General features: G+C 45.1%; 2 protein-coding genes across 2 annotated transcripts; one reads left to right on the top strand and one right to left on the bottom strand.

Annotated features, from left to right (window-relative positions):
- Nucleotides 1-428: 428 nt before the first annotated feature.
- Nucleotides 429-4,976, top strand: LOC112893700 (CRS2-associated factor 2, chloroplastic). Its single transcript, XM_025961161.1, has 6 exons — nt 429-1,307; nt 2,160-2,287; nt 3,013-3,238; nt 3,602-3,729; nt 3,851-4,004; nt 4,308-4,976. Exons 1-6 carry the CDS (start codon nt 533-535, stop codon nt 4,751-4,753), a joined length of 1,857 nt encoding a protein of 618 aa, XP_025816946.1. The 5' UTR covers nt 429-532; the 3' UTR covers nt 4,754-4,976.
- A 7,317-nt stretch (nt 4,977-12,293) lies between these two features.
- LOC112893219 (S-adenosylmethionine synthase 2) lies at nt 12,294-14,702 on the bottom strand. The gene is made up of 2 exons (XM_025960424.1): nt 14,569-14,702; nt 12,294-13,976 (listed from the first exon to the last, which is right to left on the bottom strand). Exon 2 carries the CDS (start codon nt 13,933-13,935, stop codon nt 12,751-12,753), a length of 1,185 nt encoding a protein of 394 aa, XP_025816209.1. The 5' UTR covers nt 13,936-13,976; nt 14,569-14,702; the 3' UTR covers nt 12,294-12,750.
- Between the last annotated feature and the right edge of the window lie 4,367 nt (nt 14,703-19,069).

Genomic DNA, 19,069 nt, shown 5'->3' with positions numbered 1-19,069 from the left:
TTTTCCCTCCATTTATCATCTGCTCTTGCCTCTAAGTTTGCCATTATTACCTTCTCTTAAACATTCACAAATCACAACCATTTCTCTTCCACCCATTAATCACAATTTTATCCCTACCATTGCAACCATATTTCACCATTACCCAGGTACACAAACAACTGTTGTTTCTCAATATTTTACTACTGTTGCCTTGTACTACCCTTAAGTTATACTACGTTTAAGACTCATGAATTCCTAAACAAAATATATGACGATGAAATGTGATTTATAAGTGATGAACTTCTGGAGAGCATTACTTTCAAGAAACAAGAAGTTTAGGAATTTTCAAATCGAACGCCCGATTATGCCGTTACTTCGTGGACACCACGAATACCTTTTTTTCGCGGAGAAAACCAAAGAAAGACACGGGAAACACGCACACGCACAGAGAGAGACAGAGAGAGAGAGAGAGAGTGCGAAAAAAAAATCTACTCGTTATCTCCTTCCTCGTCTTCTCCTTTCATTCCCCGCCACCGCCACGCCGCTTCCCGCCATGCCGCCACCGCCGCCGCAGCGGCCGGCTCCCTCACGCGCCGGCCGCGCGAACCTCTTCTCCGCCCCGCCGCCCCCGCTCTGCAACCGCCACTACCCCCAGCACTGTTCCCTCCCCCTCCCGCCACTCTCCCCTCGCCGCCGCCACCCCAAGAACCACGCCGAGCAGCGTTCCCAAGAACAACAGGAGCCAGCAGACGGCGGTCCGAGAGCGACCACCAGCAACGACAACCCCGCCTTCCGCGCGGCCCACCTCCGCACCGCGTACCGCAAGCCCGTGCCCCCGGTCGCGGCCGCCGGCGGTGGCGAGGCCCTCCTCGCCGCCGACCCGGCTGACGCCGCCTCGGGCCGCGCCGTCGTCGTGGGGCCCTCGGGCCTCTCCTTCCGCCTCCCCGGCGCGCCGTTCGACTTCCAGTTCAGCTACTCCGAGGGGCCCCGCGCACCGCCGCTCGCCATCCGGGAGCCCGCGTTCCTGCCCTTCGCGCCGCCGACCATGCCGCGGCCCTGGACGGGCAAGGCGCCGCTGCTCACCAAGGAGGAGAAGGCGCGCCGCCGGGGCGTGCGGCTGCACACGCCGCTCGGGCAGGAGCCGCCGCAGACGGTGAGCCCGCACGGGATCATGATGGAGGTCAGGGGGAGGAGGCAGAGGGACCTGGCAAGGGTGAGCCCCGGCGACGGCAGGACCAGGGATGAAGTGCTCGGCGAGCCGCTCACTCCAGCCGAGGTGCGCGCGCTCGTCAAGCCTCACATCTCGCACAACCGACAGCTCAATATTGGTAACAACTACACTGACTGCCATTTCCAAGAGAGAAAACAGTTGAACTTCTTCTGTCTCTATTCGTTCAGACTTGAGATTAAACTCAAATTGGTCAATGTGGATAGGGAGAATCAGTCATAAGTATTTGACAGCATGAGATCAAATACACTTTGTTTTTTATTGAAAACTTGAAAATGTAGAGACTGTGACACCAATAATAACCTGAATGACTAGCTGTTCTTCTAATAATACAATGATCTCAACCTAAAAATTCACCAAGTCAATTGTTAGGAAATGGTGAAACAGTGGCAACGTTTTTCATACCTAAAACAAGAACAACTCAATTTGTGGCTTCTCAACTCTTATGCAAAATCTGAAGCCATATCCCTAGGCTTGTATTGTAGGCAGTCATCGGCAGTGCTTTGGTTTAATGGTTCTAGAGAAAGAACATCGTGGTGTTCAGGCAGCAGTTTTCCAGCACTGAGGCTGGTTCTTGGTGAGGGAATGGTACATATAATAGATATTATAAGTGGATGTTGAAACACATTATTATTAGCTTTATTTAGCCAGTGAGAGTTGTTTAACCCGTCTGGAGACAACATGGTGCGCCATGTGAACCAGAATTGGTATTAACTCTCTTTCGCTAGTGGGAGGGATGTGTTCGAACTGGCTTTCAGAGTTGGGCGAGTTGTTTTGCCTATATTGCAGACAAGGGACGAATTTCAATCATCCGAAGTGTTGACCAGGGATAGACTTTTCCCTACTTGTAAACCCATCTTGTTCCACTAGATCAACCAGATATGATAGGCTTATTACAGATTTAAGTCATCCTCTCTCTTTAAGTATACACTTCCTTATCAATTTCCTGTAGGAAGAGATGGCTTGACTCACAATATGTTGGAAATGATACATTGTCATTGGAGGCGGCAGGAAATCTGTAAAGTTAGATGCCGAGGCGTTCCAACTGTTGATATGAAGAATCTCTGTTACCACCTTGAGGTATCTATTTGCAGTTTGCTACTATTTATAAATGTGCAATTGTGCACATGAGCATGTGTTCCTGCATCCCAGACATTTGGGGATGCCATTATGTGGTGCAAAACTATTTTCCCCTTGCACAAGGTAGACTAATGTAATTTGTACTTCAATGCAAAATATGCTATCCAGTACACTACAGTGTTTTTAAAGATTTCAAAAGAATGGCAACATGTTCTGTTCTATTTCTGTTCGAGCTTGCATAATGACTCAAATGATACTTTTGCGAAGAGTTGGGAAAGATTTTAGGATCATAGCAAGGAATAAATTTGGCTTGCTAATATTTTGCCTTATTGTTTGGACTATACATTATTCTCCTTTTTTATTTGGTAAGAAATAATGTAAGAAAGTAGGACCAAAGTAGCCATTCGAATACCTTTATTGAGTTGTATGTACTAACCAGTTCAGGCTTTTGGGGAAAGGTAGGTAATTCACTTATTCTCCAACAACCTTCAAAACGACAAAGTTTAGTAGTGAACTATACTTACATATTTTGATCAGACCAGTGTATGAGTTAATGACTAAGAAGATCTTGCATATTGTTAGGGATGTATACTTGTTGGCCTCTCATGGAACAATACCTCAATCGTCATGTATCCATGCTTACGTATTTTTCTAATAGAACAATACAAGCATCTGGACTTTATTATAGTGCACGGTCATACATAGTAACATCTATTATGTTCCAGGAAAAGTCAGGTGGAAAGGTTATTCACAGAGTAGGTGGCGTTGTTTTTCTATATCGAGGAAGACATTATGACCCACGGACTCGTCCTCGCTATCCCCTAATGCTCTGGAAACCTGCTACTCCTGTATATCCAAAACTCATCAGGGAAGTCCCAGAAGGGCTTACAAAAGAAGAAGCAGATGAAATGAGAAGCAAAGGGCGCGATCTGCCACCAATTTGTAAATTAGGTATTAATTTACGGCCCAACTTGATTCTTGTGGACAACTGTTCAGATTCTAAGAACCAGGGTTACCCGGCATGAACACGCCGTACTTGTTGCAAAACCAGATGACCTTTCTATTTGGTTTGTTCTGTCTTTTACAAGTTTCATGCTTCTGACAGGAGAAGCAGTATGGGGATTGCCTACCCACAGCAGGAACCTGAATCCTGTTCTGCACCACATACTATATTACATTTTAAGCATATCCAAGTGCCGTAATACAAACCTAATTGTGAACGATGGCCTCTAGCATTGGTTCCTGATTTTTCTTTTGTTTCATATTTGCTCTCAAGATTTTGTACCATCTTATCTTGTATTCTGCATCTTGCAGCAAAAAATGGAATATATATCACTCTTGTCAAGGATGTGAGAGATGCTTTTGAAGGAAATGACCTGGTGAAGATTGATTGTGAGGGTTTGAATCCAAGTGACTACAAAAAGATTGGAGCAAAACTAAGGGTCCGATTCATCCACATGATTTTCTGAGTTTTCATTTCATTACCTATAGTGGAAGTGAATCTTGGGAATACCTTCTTTCCGCCCCCCTTACCTGGAATCGTTTACATGTCTATATATGCAGGATCTTGTTCCTTGTGTTCTTTTATCATTCGATAACGAACAGATATTAATGTACAGAGGCAAAGAATGGAAATCCAGATACTCGAAGCCTCTGACTCTCATTCCAAAAGTTCCAAAGAATAATCCGACAGTGTCATCTCATGTGAGTGGTTCAGGTATGCATACATAACCCTCAGTGATTAGCTTGGTCTTGCTTATTTGATATCCATGCTCATTTTTGTTTAGAATAGCATTTTGGTCATTGATTTTTATGAGGTCTCTGCATTTTGCATCTCTTCCTGCACACATTTTATCAGATGCTCAATGCTTTTTATTCAAACGTACACTCAGATTTGTGGCATGGAAAAATGAGCTGCCCATTCTTTCCCTCACTGGAAAAACAATTTCAGTGTCTCCAGTTTTTTTATATTGGCAACTTAAACTCCTGGAATTAGTATAATAAGGCAAACTGTTTCCAGATGCTGATGAAGCCACCGATGTCGGCGCTCAAGTCGCGGTAAGAGAAGTATTACGGCCCAAAATGTTTAAACTGTGGAAGAGTGCAGTGGACTCGTCTCTGGCATTGCTGCTGGATGATGCCGAAGCAAACAACCTCACACCCGATTCGCTCCTGACGAGGGTTGAGGAGTTCAGCATCACATCTCAGGCAGTGGAGCACTCATTTCCAGCTCTGGTTGTGGCCAATCACGAGGTGAACACCGAGTCTATAAGTGCCGAGTACATAAATGATGAGTCAGAAACAAGCATTGCTGCGGGAAACCAAGAGGAGAACCAGCTTGAGCAATCACCTGATCTCAGCAACGATGAACAATTTGAACTCGACATGCTTGAGCGTCTGGAGTCGTCGGTGCCATTGGGGTCGCTGCCGATCGACACTATGATGGAGCAGCTGAACAGCGAGTGAACTGAAACGGTAGTCCAGCAATAAGTATGCTGAGGGTTAACTGCTGATGATCTGATCGCATTCTTCGATTGTGTACCCATTCTATGCTCCGACCGCAGCCTGGTGGTCGCAATTGCTGAGAATCTTCAGCGATTCGCCAGCAAACATGATGTAAAGAAACTAACTGCAGTATGTGAATGCACTTATGCACCATTTGTAAAGAAGTGGCCTGCACCTACCATCATCAACTTTGCACCATCGATGAATGATAAATCTGTGATTGTCGCAATCAAGGTTCTAAATCTTCCGCTAACTGTTTGAGGTAGGGTATAGCTATTTGAACTCATGTATAATTTAGCTGCTATAGACTCGTTTAACCCGCTATTAGCTATTTTTAGAGTTCAGCCGCTAAAACCTCTTAGCCCGCTATTTTGAACCATGGTCGCAACTGTGCAATTGTGTCATGGCAGGTCTGGTGAGGGGCGTGGCATTGTATGAGATGACGCACGCCACGGCTGCCGACGCACATTGGTCAAAATTAATTAGACTATTATGCCCTCAAAAAAATTAATCAGATTATGTCCTCATTGGTCGCGCGTTGGTCCGCAGTTAACCAGTTATACACCATTTTTCATGCGTAGCAAAAAGAAAAAAAAAGTTTGAATTCTGCAGACGCTCTAACGGCCGAATTGGTTCCTAACCTTTGTGTGTGGCAGTCCAGACAGGCCTCATCCTGGTGGACTGACGGTGGAGAAGGGAGCCCACAACTAAAGTAATTTGCATGTCGAAGCCTTGGCATTTCCCAAGGTGTCTGGAAGCACTGTTCTGGTGGGCTAAATGCATGGGTTAGGTATTTGGCAGCGTCCCCGCCCCCCCCCCCCCCCCCCCCCCCCCCCCCCCCCCCAAAGCCCTGACGTTGAGCATGCTTCTAATGAGTTCTAACTGTAGCTATATATGGCTAGATGGGCCGGGCCCATAGGGTGGCACAAAACCTAGCATAAAAAAAACGCCACTAGCACGGTCTGTCCCGGTAGATATAGTGCTCGGGTCTGGGCCACCATCTCGGCCCGTAGTGTTGGCCCGAGCACGGCAAGGTTTTGGGCTAGGCAGGACTAGACCCATTAACATCACATTAATACCTCATTTATTATATACTCTTCAAAAGATTAAAATCTTAATCTTCCTCATCCTCTCCCTCACCGCCGGCCACCACCCACCCATCCTCTCCTCTTTCTCTCTTGCCATCGCGGGCGCTCAACTGCCCCTCTCCTCCCTGGCTGGCTGGCAGCTGTAGCCAATCCAGCGGCTCCCCGCCTTCCCCTCCCCTTCCCCTCTAACGCGCACCACCGCCGCCGCACCTTGCGCCATCTTCCTCGCCGCCACCGGCCTCTCCGCGTCGCCAACAACCTCCGCGTCGGCGCGTGACGTTGAGTATGCTTCTAATAAGTTCTAACTGTAGCAAAAAAAAAAGAAAATATAGGCGTTGTCCCATGAAGTTTTAACTTCCTCGTGTTTGTTCCTCGCCAAAAAAAAATCTCGGTCGTGTCTGGTCACGTGTTACATAACCAGGCCTAGGCTCCCGCTCTCCAGAGGAGAAGGAAAAGAAAAGAAAGAAAAGGTAAGGAAGGGACTAGTAGTAGCTGCAGCTGGAGAAGGGGCAGGCGATCAGACAGCGCTGGAGTTGAGCCACGCCAGCTCTTGGTCAAGTCAAGGCCGTGGCCAGCTCGTTCCACCTTCTCGCGTGCATGTGGCCGCCTTGCGCGGGTTAGTTCACCAACGGCGCACTAGTTCAGCCGCGGCTGGCCTGGCTTCGATTAATATACCAGAGCCAACTGCCAGCCTACTTCTTCGTCGTCGCCGTCGTGGTGCGTGGGCGTGGCGGCCGTCGTTTTCCCAGTGCCTCGCGCACGACGTGCCACGGATCGCAGGAGGTTTGACGACGAAAAGAAAAGTTGCGGTCAAAGCTGAGCACTCAGCACCAGCCGGACGGAGAGATGCTTCAGAGAAGCAACGGGATTAGGGCAATAGGCTCGGACAAGTGCTTCTCCAACGAGGAAAAGGGATCTCAGCAGCAGATGGAGGTCTGGTCGCCGCCACGTGGATCTGTTTTCTCTGGTGCCGTGGTTGGTCTACTTCCTCCGCGCGCCAACGGGAATAAGTCTAATGTTTCTTTTTTCTAAGAAACTCGTCCGAATGTATAGGTCTACCATAAGAAACCTAACCTAACTTAGGCACGGTTCGATACTGACGATACTGAAGTGACTATCCGTTACTCTCTCCGTTTTAAATTAATTTCTCCATTCTAAATTATAGGTTGTTTTAATATTTTTAGATACATAGTTTTTTCAATATATCTAGACATAGCGTATATCTAAATATATATCAAATAGTATATATCTAGAAAGAATAAAACGACGGAAGAAGTATTTATTTCTCGACACATATTTAATCTCAGGTCAATTTACTTTGTAACAGTTGGATTTGACACAACGATCTAGAACTAGGTTCAGAGAAGCGCTTTTCCTTTTAGGGAAAATAATGTCATGAGCAGTTGATGCCGGCATGACGTGAAGACTTTTTTCTTTGTATGCCTTAGAAATGCTCTACGGTTGCTGGAAGACGTGAACAGTCAATTTTGCATCGCTAAGAGTAATTAGTCGAAAATGTGAGTACTCGCATTATTTTTTAAAGATCTTGTTACAAAAGATCTCGTAACAAATTCAGCAAAGAGCATTTCCAACTAGTGACTCTTCTTTTTAGAAATGCAACACGGGAGGGGCCTTTGCGCAAAATCAATATATATGTTTCGAAACAATATCTATATGCATATGCGAACCACATGGTTTCAAGCAATTTTTGGGTTGATTTTTCCATTTTCTTTCTTCTTCGTATAGGATCCCCTCCAAACGGATATATTTTTGAGAATTTTTGAGGTAGATGTTTTCTTCCCACCATCGAAACCTTGATATTATTTCCCTGCGATCGGATAATTGCTGCTTTGATGCTACACGTACGATGCATGATATTAATTATGCTTTCATCTTCACAATAAATAAAAGATGACAAGGGTATGCTCCATGTGCCTCCATGGACGCTGAGAATTATGAGCTTTAGCTGGTGGACATGGACCTACAACTGCATGTGAACGAGAGCAATTGTAGATGGTGGTGCGGCCGGTATGGGTCCACAGCTCAATGGAACCAACACGCCACCACGGGCAAAGTTTGTTTCTACGCATTTTTTCAAAAAAAAAAGTTTGTTTCTGCGCCAAATCGGATCCTGCCTGTCCCATCATATCATCATCATTGTCATATTCAAAGGGCAAAAATAGTATCGCAGAAAAAGATAGATGAAAAACGACAGTAGAACTATTCTTACTCATTTTTGCAGCACAGTATATGATGTAATAAAGTTTCATCTCAAAGAATTTGAAACTAAAAACATGTACAAGGAGAACAGTGAAGACGAAGATAAATAGTTGGGGAAACTTGAAACAAAGTTTGTATAGGTGTACTATTCAACAAGTTCAGTAGCAGTAGCTGAATTCTAGCTGACCCCCTGTCAGCTGTTTTGGTCAAGTTAACTCTTGATCACTCTGATAGAGAAAGAAAAAACAAACTTCATATGCTACTAATTAGCATATGAAGTTTGTTAAAGTAAATAAACGCCCGCTAGCTCTCTAGTTAGCAGAGATGAGTCGTTGTTAAAGTCAGTAAAAGTCTTCAGCAGATAAGCCGCTTTCTGAAGAACATCTGTGATCCAATATAATTATATACTGTGACCACGCCAAGAGGATAGAGTATTTGGTTTCAAGTCGGTTTCCATTTTGATTTTTTTACCGTTTGTATAGTCTCTCTCTGTCTCACGCACAATAAACGAGAATTGACAAATCAAGCATTCCATCCATTTTTCATATATAATATTTAGAATGAACTAATTAAATAGTTCATCTTAAAAATCATGTATATTTAAAAAGAAGCAAGCACAACGCTTTTTTCGATAGATATTTTCTTCGTAGCTAGAAGATTGTCGGTGCACGCGATGGATGCATTTATATAAGATATCCCAAGATCTATCATCTTTACACGGATGGAAGTCAATATTAAATCATGTTACCTTCTTCACAGTAATAAAAAAACCCCACAAAAAGCATGATCCAGGCCCCCACGAGTGGGTTTTCAGAAAAAGAGAAAGAAATTGTGAGCTTGACCTGATCGACATGAACTGTAGGCCGACCTACGACTGATTGCGAGCTATTGTGGGGTCAGTTGTGGTGCGGTGATGGCCGGTATCCGGCCACCGATCAGCGAAACCACCCCGCCGGCACCCCCAAAGGCCGGCAAGCGTCACGGCCAGAGATGCGCCGACGATTTCTCACAAGCCAGATGGTGTAATCCGACATTTTTCAGTTTATTTCACTACAAAAACCAATGCACTACAAGGCAAAAGGTTGGTTGTCTCACACTGGTGTGCGTTTGTGTTTTTTTTTCTTTTCCTCCCATTTTGGCATTGCTGCTTTGCTCAGCTTATGGCGAAAATAGCCGGCCAAACACGTGCATGGCTGCGCCGTTCCGGCGATCGTCGGAGCTCCGGTTGTCGAGATTACCAATATGGCCGGATCGCGGATGGGCGGACGGCGTGTGCCTGTACGCCGGCCGGCTCCATAGCCAGTTGTCAAGTTCACTGCCAATAATTGAATTCTTGCTAACCCTGTCATGGCTGTCAACTGTTTTGGTTGACGGCTAACCACAGGGACAGACAAAAGAAAAAAACAAACAAACTTCATATATAATGATAAGAAAACTAGAAAAATTCCAGCGAGCTTAGTTAGCAGATGATGATCATTAAACTCAATAAAAGTCTTCAATAGACGAGTCATTTTCAAAAGGATACCTATGTGCTTCGATATAACTACTGCGATCATGGCAAGAGGACAAATGTCTGGTTTCAAGTGGTTTTCTCTTTAGATTTCCCTTTCCTTCCTATTACTTCAACAGATTCATATATGCTCTCACGGTCTTACCGAAACAAAACCGAGAACTGACAAACTAAATATTTCACCGTAGTTTAATATATTATGTACTATTTTCTCTCCGCTTAAAATATAGTTCGTTTTAGCTTTTCTAGATTTATAGATTTTTATATGAATCTAGACATAGTACATTATATCCATATGTATAGCAAATACTATAAATCTAGAAAAACCAAAACAAACTACATTTTGAAATGGATGGAGTATAAGATAAACTAATTAGATCGTCCTGAAAATCACATATTTAAAAAGGACGATGTACATTCCTCTTTTTTTTCCGAAACTAGATATTTTCTCCAGGCTAGAAAATGGTCTGTACTCATAATTCATAAATGATATTAAACCATGTGGGCATGACAAGATAAATCATGCTTGCTTTGTCTTCTCAATAAAAAAGACACAAAGCGTGCTCCACGCGCCTTCGTGAATCTCGTGGTTTTGAAAAATAAAAAAAATGTGAGCCTGAGCGCTGGTTGGTCCTATGTGGACCTAAGGGCTATGGCTGAATGCGAGCGATTGCGTGTCAGTTATGGTGCGGTGATGGCCGGCATGGGCCGCCGATCCGTGGAACCACACCGCCGGCACTCGCAGGACCGGCAGGCGGCCGCACGCGCCGCGACGATTTTTCACCAGCCAGATGGTGCGATCTGGCTTGTCTTTTTGGCGTGGCATTTTCCGTTTGTTACACTCAATTCACTACAAAACCAGTGTGCTGCAAGACAAAAGGCTGCCATCTCACACTTGTGTGCGTGTGTTCGTTTTCTTTTTTTGCTCAGTAGTTTATGGCGAAACTAGCCGCCGGCCAAACACGTGCACGGCCGCGCCGCTCCGGCGAGTGCCGGGGCCCCGGTGCCGGGACCACCGACAAGATCGGGTCGCCGAAACGGCCATGCCTGCTCGTCGCTCGCGGACGCCGCCGGCGTGTGGCTGGACGCCAGCTCCATGCCCGGTTGCTCACCGGCCGCTGTCGTCACGTGGCGTGCTCGCACTCGCATCCAGATCCGCGGCCAGCCCCCCACCCACCGCCACCGTGCCTGGCTCCGCGGGCGGCCGCGGCCACAGTTTCCACACTTCAATTTCGCACCCACCATGCGTCCATGCCCTGCAGGCAGAAACTGTTGCCTCGGCCCTGATCTGATGCCAGAAACCATCGGCGTTCTGCGGCTGCTCCTGATTGAGGCCAGCACGGTAGGGTCTGTACTCTATAGGAGGTGAACACAGATTTCACTGTGCAGCGAGTTTTGGTGGCCAACTTTGCTTCAGTCAGGACAGTCACCATTGGTTCAAGTTGGCTACTTGTGGAAACAACAAAGATCCAGCCTGTGTGCTCTGTTGCCAATTGCAGTATCAACTGTGTACCTTTCAGGCTTTCGCAGTGGCCAGAGGTCACATGAATCTTTTTTTTTTACCTTTCATGGTGCTCAAGGGTCAGCAACAGAGCAACACAAACTGGATGGAGGATTTGTGAGTTGGCTACGCAGCTCATGGATCACGGCCGAAAGGCAAAGATTCTCTAACTTGCTTAAGTAAAATAAATAAACATTTTACTTAAGTATTTTGCACAATTCCATAATCCAAATAACAAAAATAATCCATATACTACTACCTCCATCCCAAATTACAATTTATTTTAGTTTTTCTAGATATATAGTTTTTTATGCATTTAGATGTACACTAGATATATAAAAAACTATATGTTAAAAAAACAAAACGAATCGTAATTTGAAACGGAGGAAGTATATCAGATGGGCCATAAAATTTACACAGCTAATTGATGGTTTTTTTGTGGAAGTTCCGTTGCAATGAAAATTCCAAACTCGTGTGCTATTTGTGGAGATTCATAGGCATGTAAACTCTATTGCTGCTGTATAAATCCATCCGATATATTAGAGGCTTTTGGTGGAAGTTACTTTGGTTTTTAGATTATTGAACTGTTCCAAAAATACTTAACTAAAATCCTGGTTTAATTCTTTAATTTTTTAATTCTTCAATTATCTTTTTGAAAGACAATTCTCCAATTAGTAAGTGAAATGTTTTTGTTAGATGCCGTTTCTTACATGACTCCTGGAGTGGTCTTATTTTAGCTGATAAGTACAGCAAGAATTGGTTATGCATGAAAATATTAAGAGCATCTCCAAGAGTATTTCTAAATTTCACTCTCTAAATTATCATTTGGAGAGCTTTCTATATAAAAATTAATTTCTATATATTTTTCACTTTGAAATAGCTTTTCTATATGTTGTATACACTTTAGAAAGCTATTTTTATTATCTATTTTTATCTAGCGAAAAATACGAAATAAAAGATGGCTACATTTGAATAACAACTTTGAGGAGCTGTTGGAGGTATTTTTTTTATCAAAATCTCTATTCCTAAATAATAATAATGAGGAAAGAGTGTCCTGAGTTGCTCTAGAATGCGTAATGGACGGCATCAGGAGGGAGAAAAGTCACACCTGACTTTCCTTAAACAAGTTAGAGAATCTGTGCCGCATGGCTAGTACAGAGTTTGATTGACATCGGAACAGAGTTTTTTTTTTTTTGAAAATTAAGACAGAGTATTACCAATGCCGTTGGTTGCACAGGAGTGGGACACCAAAGAAGTACAGTAACATACGAAATATGATAGATCAAAACTGCAAATCTCTCAGCAGTTTCAGTCCAGACTCGAAAAGGGGCGGGGAGAAAGGATGAGAAAAAAGATACCGGACGACCAAACTAGTAAAAGTAAAGATCAGCGCGTAATCCTGGCTGCCACTCTAAATTTTACCCAATCACTAAGCCGCCGCCGGCGACGTGGCTTGCTGCGGCGATTGCCAAAGCCTTCTTCTTCATCTTCTGCATCTTCTTCTAAGGAGCAGCCAGTCACTGATCAGACACACATCCAGGAGCAGGAGCAGCAGCAGCAGCAGCAATGCTTGCATGTAACATCAGCAGCAAGAGGTAGATGAGAGCACGGAGACAGACACTCCTCAACGTCCTCTTCTCTAAGCAGATGCCTTGTCGAACTTGAGGGGCTTCACCACCTCCCAGGTGAAGTCGGCGTCGTCGCGCCCGAAGTGGCCGTAGGCGGCGGTCTTGATGAACCTGTTGCCGCCCCTCCTGAGGTCGAGGTTGATGGTGATCATCCCGGGCCTGAAGTCGAAGTTCTCCTTCACGATCTTGAGGATCTCCTTGTCGGGGATCTTGCCGGTGCCGTACGAGTCGACGAACACTGACAGGGGCTCGGGCACGCCGATGGCGTAGGACACCTGCACGAGGCAGCGGCGGGCGAGGCCAGCGGCCACGATGCTCTTGGCCGCCTGCCTGGCGATGTAGGCGCCGCTGCGGTCGACCTTGGTGGGGTCCTTGCCGGAGAAGGCACCGCCACCGTGGGCGCCCCAGCCGCCGTAGGTGTCAATGATGATCTTGCGGCCGGTGAGCCCAGCGTCGCCGTGGGGCCCGCCGATGACGAAGCGGCCCGACGGGTTGAGGTGGAAGATGGTCTTCTCGTCGAGGTACTTCTCCGGGATGACGGGCTTGATGACGTGCTCCTTGAGGTCGGCGGCGATCTCGTCGTTGGTGACGGTCTCGTCGTGCTGGGTGGAGATGAGGACGGTGTGGACGCGGACGGGGACCATGGCGCCACCCTCGTTGAGGTACTCGACGGTGACCTGGGTCTTGCCGTCGGGCCTTAGCCAGGCGCAGGTGCCGTTCTTGCGGACCTCGGTAAGGCGCGCGCCGAGCTTGGTGGCGAGCACGTGGCTGAGCGGCATCAGCTCGGGGGTCTCGTCGGTGGCGTAGCCGAACATGTGGCCCTGATCACCGGCGCCGATCTCCTCGGGGCGCTTGGTGAAGTGGCCGTGCACGCCCTGCGCGATGTCAGGGGACTGCTGCTCGATGTTGACGAGCACCTTGCAGCGGTCGGCGTCGAGGCCCACGTCGTCGGAGGTGAAGCCGATCCCGCGGCAGGTGTCGCGCACGATCTTCTCGTAGTCGACGGTGGCCTTGGTGGTGATCTCGCCGAACACCATCACCATGTTGGTCTTGGTGCAGGTCTCGCAGGCCACCTTGCTGTCGGGGTCCTGCGCCAGGCACGCGTCCAGGACGGCGTCCGAGACCTGGTCGCACAGCTTGTCGGGGTGCCCCTCGTTCACGGACTCAGAGGTGAAGAGGAAGCTCTCCGCCGCCATTGCTGCTGCCTTGTTCTGGGGGTAAATTACTCCACCAACCTCTGCGGAAGGGAGCAATCAAAGAATCAGAATCTGCATATCCCCAAATCCACTGCACATAGCTCGAATTGAATGACGAGCAGATAGTAAAATCGATGCCTTCAGATCTAAAAATTAGCGCACAACATGCACAGGATGTAAGATCTAAGCGAAGAGCTCTCTCCCTCAACCAGAACCCAGACGTCATCCCGCCGAAGAACCAGAAAATTCAGAAAAATCCCAAATTTTCTCCATTGCTGTCTAAGAAATTTTCTCCATTCAGAAAATTCAGTTTTTTTATCCCCAGTTTCTGCTCCAATCCTGATGCTGGAGCCCGTTTTAGCCCCTTATTCTCTACACTACTGGTTCCCTTAATCCCAGAAATGATCCGTTGGCCTACTAATAATCAATTGAAACCAGCAAACGAGATCCGCACAACCGCTAGAAGCACAACCACCGGATCCCGCACCACAGATCCAGCACCACCCCCCAAGAAATGGCCACCGAGGAAGTAAAGACCCAGCTTCCAAGCATCCCACACCCCCAGACACAGGAGCACGGACCCTATCGAGAAGCACGGCGATCGAACGAGAGAGAAGCGGCGAGGTGGCTCACCTTGCGCTGCTGGTCTTTATTCGGGAACCGGCAGGAGGGAGGAGAAGAGGCGGACGGATGTGTGGCACGGGGTCTCGGGAATGCTCGGGGGCCGCGATTTATAGTCGCGCTGGATCCGGGGAGGCCGGTGGGCCCGCCGGGGGTGCGGGTATACCCCGAGTTGCGGTGCGGAAAGTATTTTGCGGGAGGGCAGGCACGCACGTGAGGACGTCGCTGCCGGACACTGACCGGGCGGCCCCACAGCGGGGGGAGAAGGCACCCGCTAGGCGGTAGCAGACTAGCGGTAGCCCCTCCCTCACCAACCCCACGGCCACCAACCCCCCATGATGCGGGCTCCACCTCACCTAACATTTCTCTCTCCCTAGGCATCCTTTTCTTTTCCGTTCGGAATATTTTTCCTTTTCTTGTGTCTCGTAGAAATTTCTCAGCCTCAACCTGAAATGGAAAATAAATTTCTCGCCTCACCTACTACCACTGGTTCCATGAGGAGCTATATATTTTTATCTTTTTTGGCAGAGGGGAATTTGTGGATGGCTTGAGATGGTAGTTGTCGAAATTAAAGGAAAAACAATCCCCCCCCAAAATGTATTTCACATATTCTCTAGCTGGAATCATGTAAAAATATTTGTATCACCGTCAGAAATTGGACTACAGGAAATAGTAAATCCAAAGTACTTTTTTTTAGTAAGAGCATCCAAAGTACTTAAGTGGAGGTCAGCAATCCTCTCACATGAAAAGCACTGGGATTATGGATCATGTGCTCTCTTGACCATTGGCAAATTAACTCCTAGCACAAGCATTCCATGTTTGTTTCAAAATGCATTGTAGTAGAACACATCAATTTCCGCAAGGTTCCTGTGTTCGAAATGAGGATTAAAAAAAGATCAAGGTTAACGAGAAAAACGACCTACGATGATTGTTTTTGGTGCTTGGTTTGGTTGTCCTTGGAAAAGTCTTCACGTGAAAAGTAATATCATTTTCCCAAGTGTTATCCCATGAGCTTGGGAGCAAAATAAATGCTCTTATCATAGGATTATCGTATTCATGCTTCTCGCCTATCTCCAGCGGCGAAAGGGATGGAGATTCTTTCCACTGTTTTCTCTCCTTGATTGATGTGGTTGGTGCTATAGACTTATTTATTCAAACTTTCAGCCTCGACCCGAGCCTTCCTCGCTGGATCACTTTTCCATTAGTTTAGAAAAAAAGGAGGCAAAAGAGGTATGATGAGCATGCTAAATTCATTTTGTTTGTCAGGAAACATGGTAGGCAAGCATAGGTCCAAAAATAAAAAGAAAAAAAAAGTCAGAGATGCGGCCGTCCGGAAGAATACAGAGTGGACACCGAGAAAGGCTAAGCCTAGCGCATGCTCACGCATGATCCCACCACTAGCAACCTCGCCAGGCGTACCTACGATTTCGAGGCCCGGTGCGATACACAAAATGAGGCCCTATATTTAGAAAATATAAATAAATGAAATGTATTTTGATTTGATTTTATAATGCACTATGATTGAGTGCATGCTATCCTGATCGGCGGGACATACGAAAGGGCAGGAGAGAAAAATTTACAATCGCAGAATACCTATAATGAAGATTATTGGAGGAAAAACAATCAAATTAAACCCATCTCATGAAGATATGGAGTCACCTTGCTTGTCTGTTTGAGAAGAAGAAGCCACAGCTATCAAATGCAATCATCTATGTTGTTGTATGGACAATGGAGATCATTATGCATGAAAGAAAACGGTAGCATATTGGACTAGTTGCCTTTATTTTTTTCTGGATTAGTTAGTAGTATTAGTTGTTGATAGCAAAATTTGATAACTTTAATTGCTTAAACATGACCTGACAGGCTGATAACGTGATCAATTGATTTATTTGGCTGAACTTCGAGTTTAATTCAGTTTACAGTGAAAAAAACTAGCTAGATCAAAGTGAAGTTAGAAATAACAGCAGATTGCATGTCGGAGTTTATGCGTGACGAAAAAGAAAGAAGTTAGAGAGAAGCAAGCAAGCATTCATTAAGATTTTGTGGACATGTTAAAAAAAGAAAGATTGTATGCATGCTTGCATGCATTTGTCAGGGAAAGGAAGCTAATAGTCAAGCGCATGCATGCATGTATAGAGCTTCAACTATCTCTGCATACCAGATTTTGGAGCCCAAAATTGCTAGTATAAAAAAGAAAGATGCACTTGGCTGTTTTCCTATTAATCTGCTTCTCTCTCTCTCAACTTTCCGATGCCTATTTAAATTAAGGGACTAGATTTTTAGAAGGTTTAGTTTGAAAAAGATTTGTATAAGGTAAGGACGTGCAAACCACAGTTTTTATACTATAAAGGTTAAAACAATTGAAGTCCTTTCTCACCAAAATTAGATCCACCATACTCCTCACGGAGATCCCACTTGCCAGCCCAAAGGTTTGACGAAAGGAGGTGGAGACCCATGAAATTGTTAGAAGGAAAATGGTTCCACCAAAATCCTAATACTTTTTACACCAAAGCCTTCCACATACCCACCAGGTGTACCCACCGCATGGAGCACCCGCACGCGCACAATTAAAGAAGAAAATAGATCCCCACATATTTATTTCCTTATGCATAAATAAATAGGAAATAGAGTAGTATAAATGGAGGGGCATAAATTAAGTAGTATAAATTTTTCCACACTAAATAAATTAAGATATCCCTATCAATCAATCAAGAGGCTAATTGCAACATCAAGACACGCAATTAAAGGAGAAAATTGATCCCCGCATATTTCTTTCCTTATGCACATACTCGATTTATGAATATTTTTTTCTTACATATGAATCACTCATACGGACAAATAGGAAGTATAGTAGTATAAATGGAGGGGCATAAATTAAGCATTATAAATTTTTTCATACTAAATCAAGATATCCCTATCAATCAATCAAGCGGCTAATTGCAGGTGCCCTGATCGCTGCAGGAAGCCTTTCTAAAAGCGTGATGTCTTTCTGCCTTCCATCACCACATCTATAAAGCCATACACCTCTAGGATTAATCATTCACCCCATTGCTACTACCATCTGATTTCTTCTTCCAAGATAGGACCTCTTCGCCAATCGGAAGGGGGGCTAAAGCTACGCCAAGCATCTGCTGCCACAAGAGCAACAAGACATCGCATCCAATGCCAAGGTGTGCCTCCTGCCCATGTTGCAATATTTGTTGTGAATAGCAGTTTTATGTCGTTGGTTAATCATGTCTTAGGTCACCTCTATTCGTCATCATTTGCATTTCCCTGATCGTCGCCGGCCCTGCCCTTTCTAACATCGTGCATTGCGTGATCGTCAGCACCAGCGCCTGTTCGTCCACCTTCTGATTTGTCTTGCAACCATGAGCAGATGGTAGAACTCCGCTGCCAGGAGTTGATCCACCAGCATAAGGATGTGGACCGATGCCTGAAAAACAATCCAGCAGAGCATGCCCCTCCTCCATCGAGCACCTGCAGGTTTGGTTCTCTCCCATCTCAGTTCTTGGCTGGTTCATCAAAGAATCTTGAAAATTGTTCTTGATCCTTTTGTAGCCTCCTATACTGCAGAAATTAGTATAGAAATTTGTGGATTTGATTCTTTCTCTAATAAAGTATAAACAGAGTATAACCTTCCCCTCGAGCATCTACAGGTCTGTCTCCCACTGGGCCGAGCATTTCGTGGATTGTTTCACTTTTTCTTCTTCTCTCAGTTCTCGACCGGTTCCTCAAAGAATCACAAGAATTACCTAATTTTTCTTAATAGGTTCTTGATGTTTTTTCCCTTGAAAATGCAGGAATTTGTGGATTGGGAAAATTGGTGTACACTTTGCTCTTAAATAGGACATGTTATGTAATGTTTAGTTTACTCCTTAAATAGGAAAATGCAGGAATTTGGTTTTAGGACTTATTTTTTTTAGCGCAAGGCGAGCGAGACCAGCTTTTAAGCATGTTTTTTCAATGCTCTTTCAAAATTCCAAAATTAGCACGTGAGATACTATTTGTAATACCTTTGCGACTCCTGATGATGATCGTGTGGGTTTGGGCCCGTCGAGCCCCATGCGGTTCGCTGCGAGTTAAGCTCGGTGGGCCCTTACCCCCCAAGGCAATTTTTTTTAATCTTTTCAATCTTTTGGGCAAATCTTCTTGCAACTATCATGGTGATGTAAGGAATATTTTATCCCTTTTTTGTTACTCTTTTTAGGCATATAGTACCATAATAATATATATGCATTTTGAGTGTATGCGTCCAATGAATATCCCATGTATTTCATCAGTTATTGCCATATTTAATTTGATTCACTAATTCCTTTACTAATCTATAAGGAAATATAAGAATTCATCCACTAATTCTATATAATCATGGTGATGTTCAACTGGTTTTGTAATATAAGGAAATAAGGAATTTGATTAGCTTGTATTAGATTAGATTGGGTTGCTATGATATACTAATAAATAAATTAAATTTTAGTAGTCTTAAAGCAATCCAATTATTTTTAAATACGTGCAT

The sequence above is a fragment of the Panicum hallii genome, chromosome 5 (genome assembly GCF_002211085.1).
Source record: "Panicum hallii strain FIL2 chromosome 5, PHallii_v3.1, whole genome shotgun sequence".
NCBI lineage: Eukaryota > Viridiplantae > Streptophyta > Magnoliopsida > Poales > Poaceae > Panicum > Panicum hallii.
This window is presented reverse-complemented; position numbering and strand designations above follow the sequence as displayed.

What these genes read in the sequence shown, in the direction of transcription:
- LOC112893700 (XM_025961161.1), top strand. Translation starts at nt 533, where the DNA reads ATGCCGCCACCGCCGCCGCAGCGGCCGGCTCCCTCACGCGCCGGCCGC. An exon ending in CAACCGACAGCTCAATATTG is followed by an intron (nt 1,308 to 2,159) that starts GTAACAACTACA and finishes AATTTCCTGTAG; the next exon opens with GAAGAGATGGCTTGACTCAC. An exon ending in GCCACCAATTTGTAAATTAG is followed by an intron (nt 3,239 to 3,601) that starts GTATTAATTTAC and finishes TGCATCTTGCAG; the next exon opens with CAAAAAATGGAATATATATC.
- LOC112893219 (XM_025960424.1), bottom strand. Translation starts at nt 13,935, where the DNA reads ATGGCGGCGGAGAGCTTCCTCTTCACCTCTGAGTCCGTGAACGAGGGG.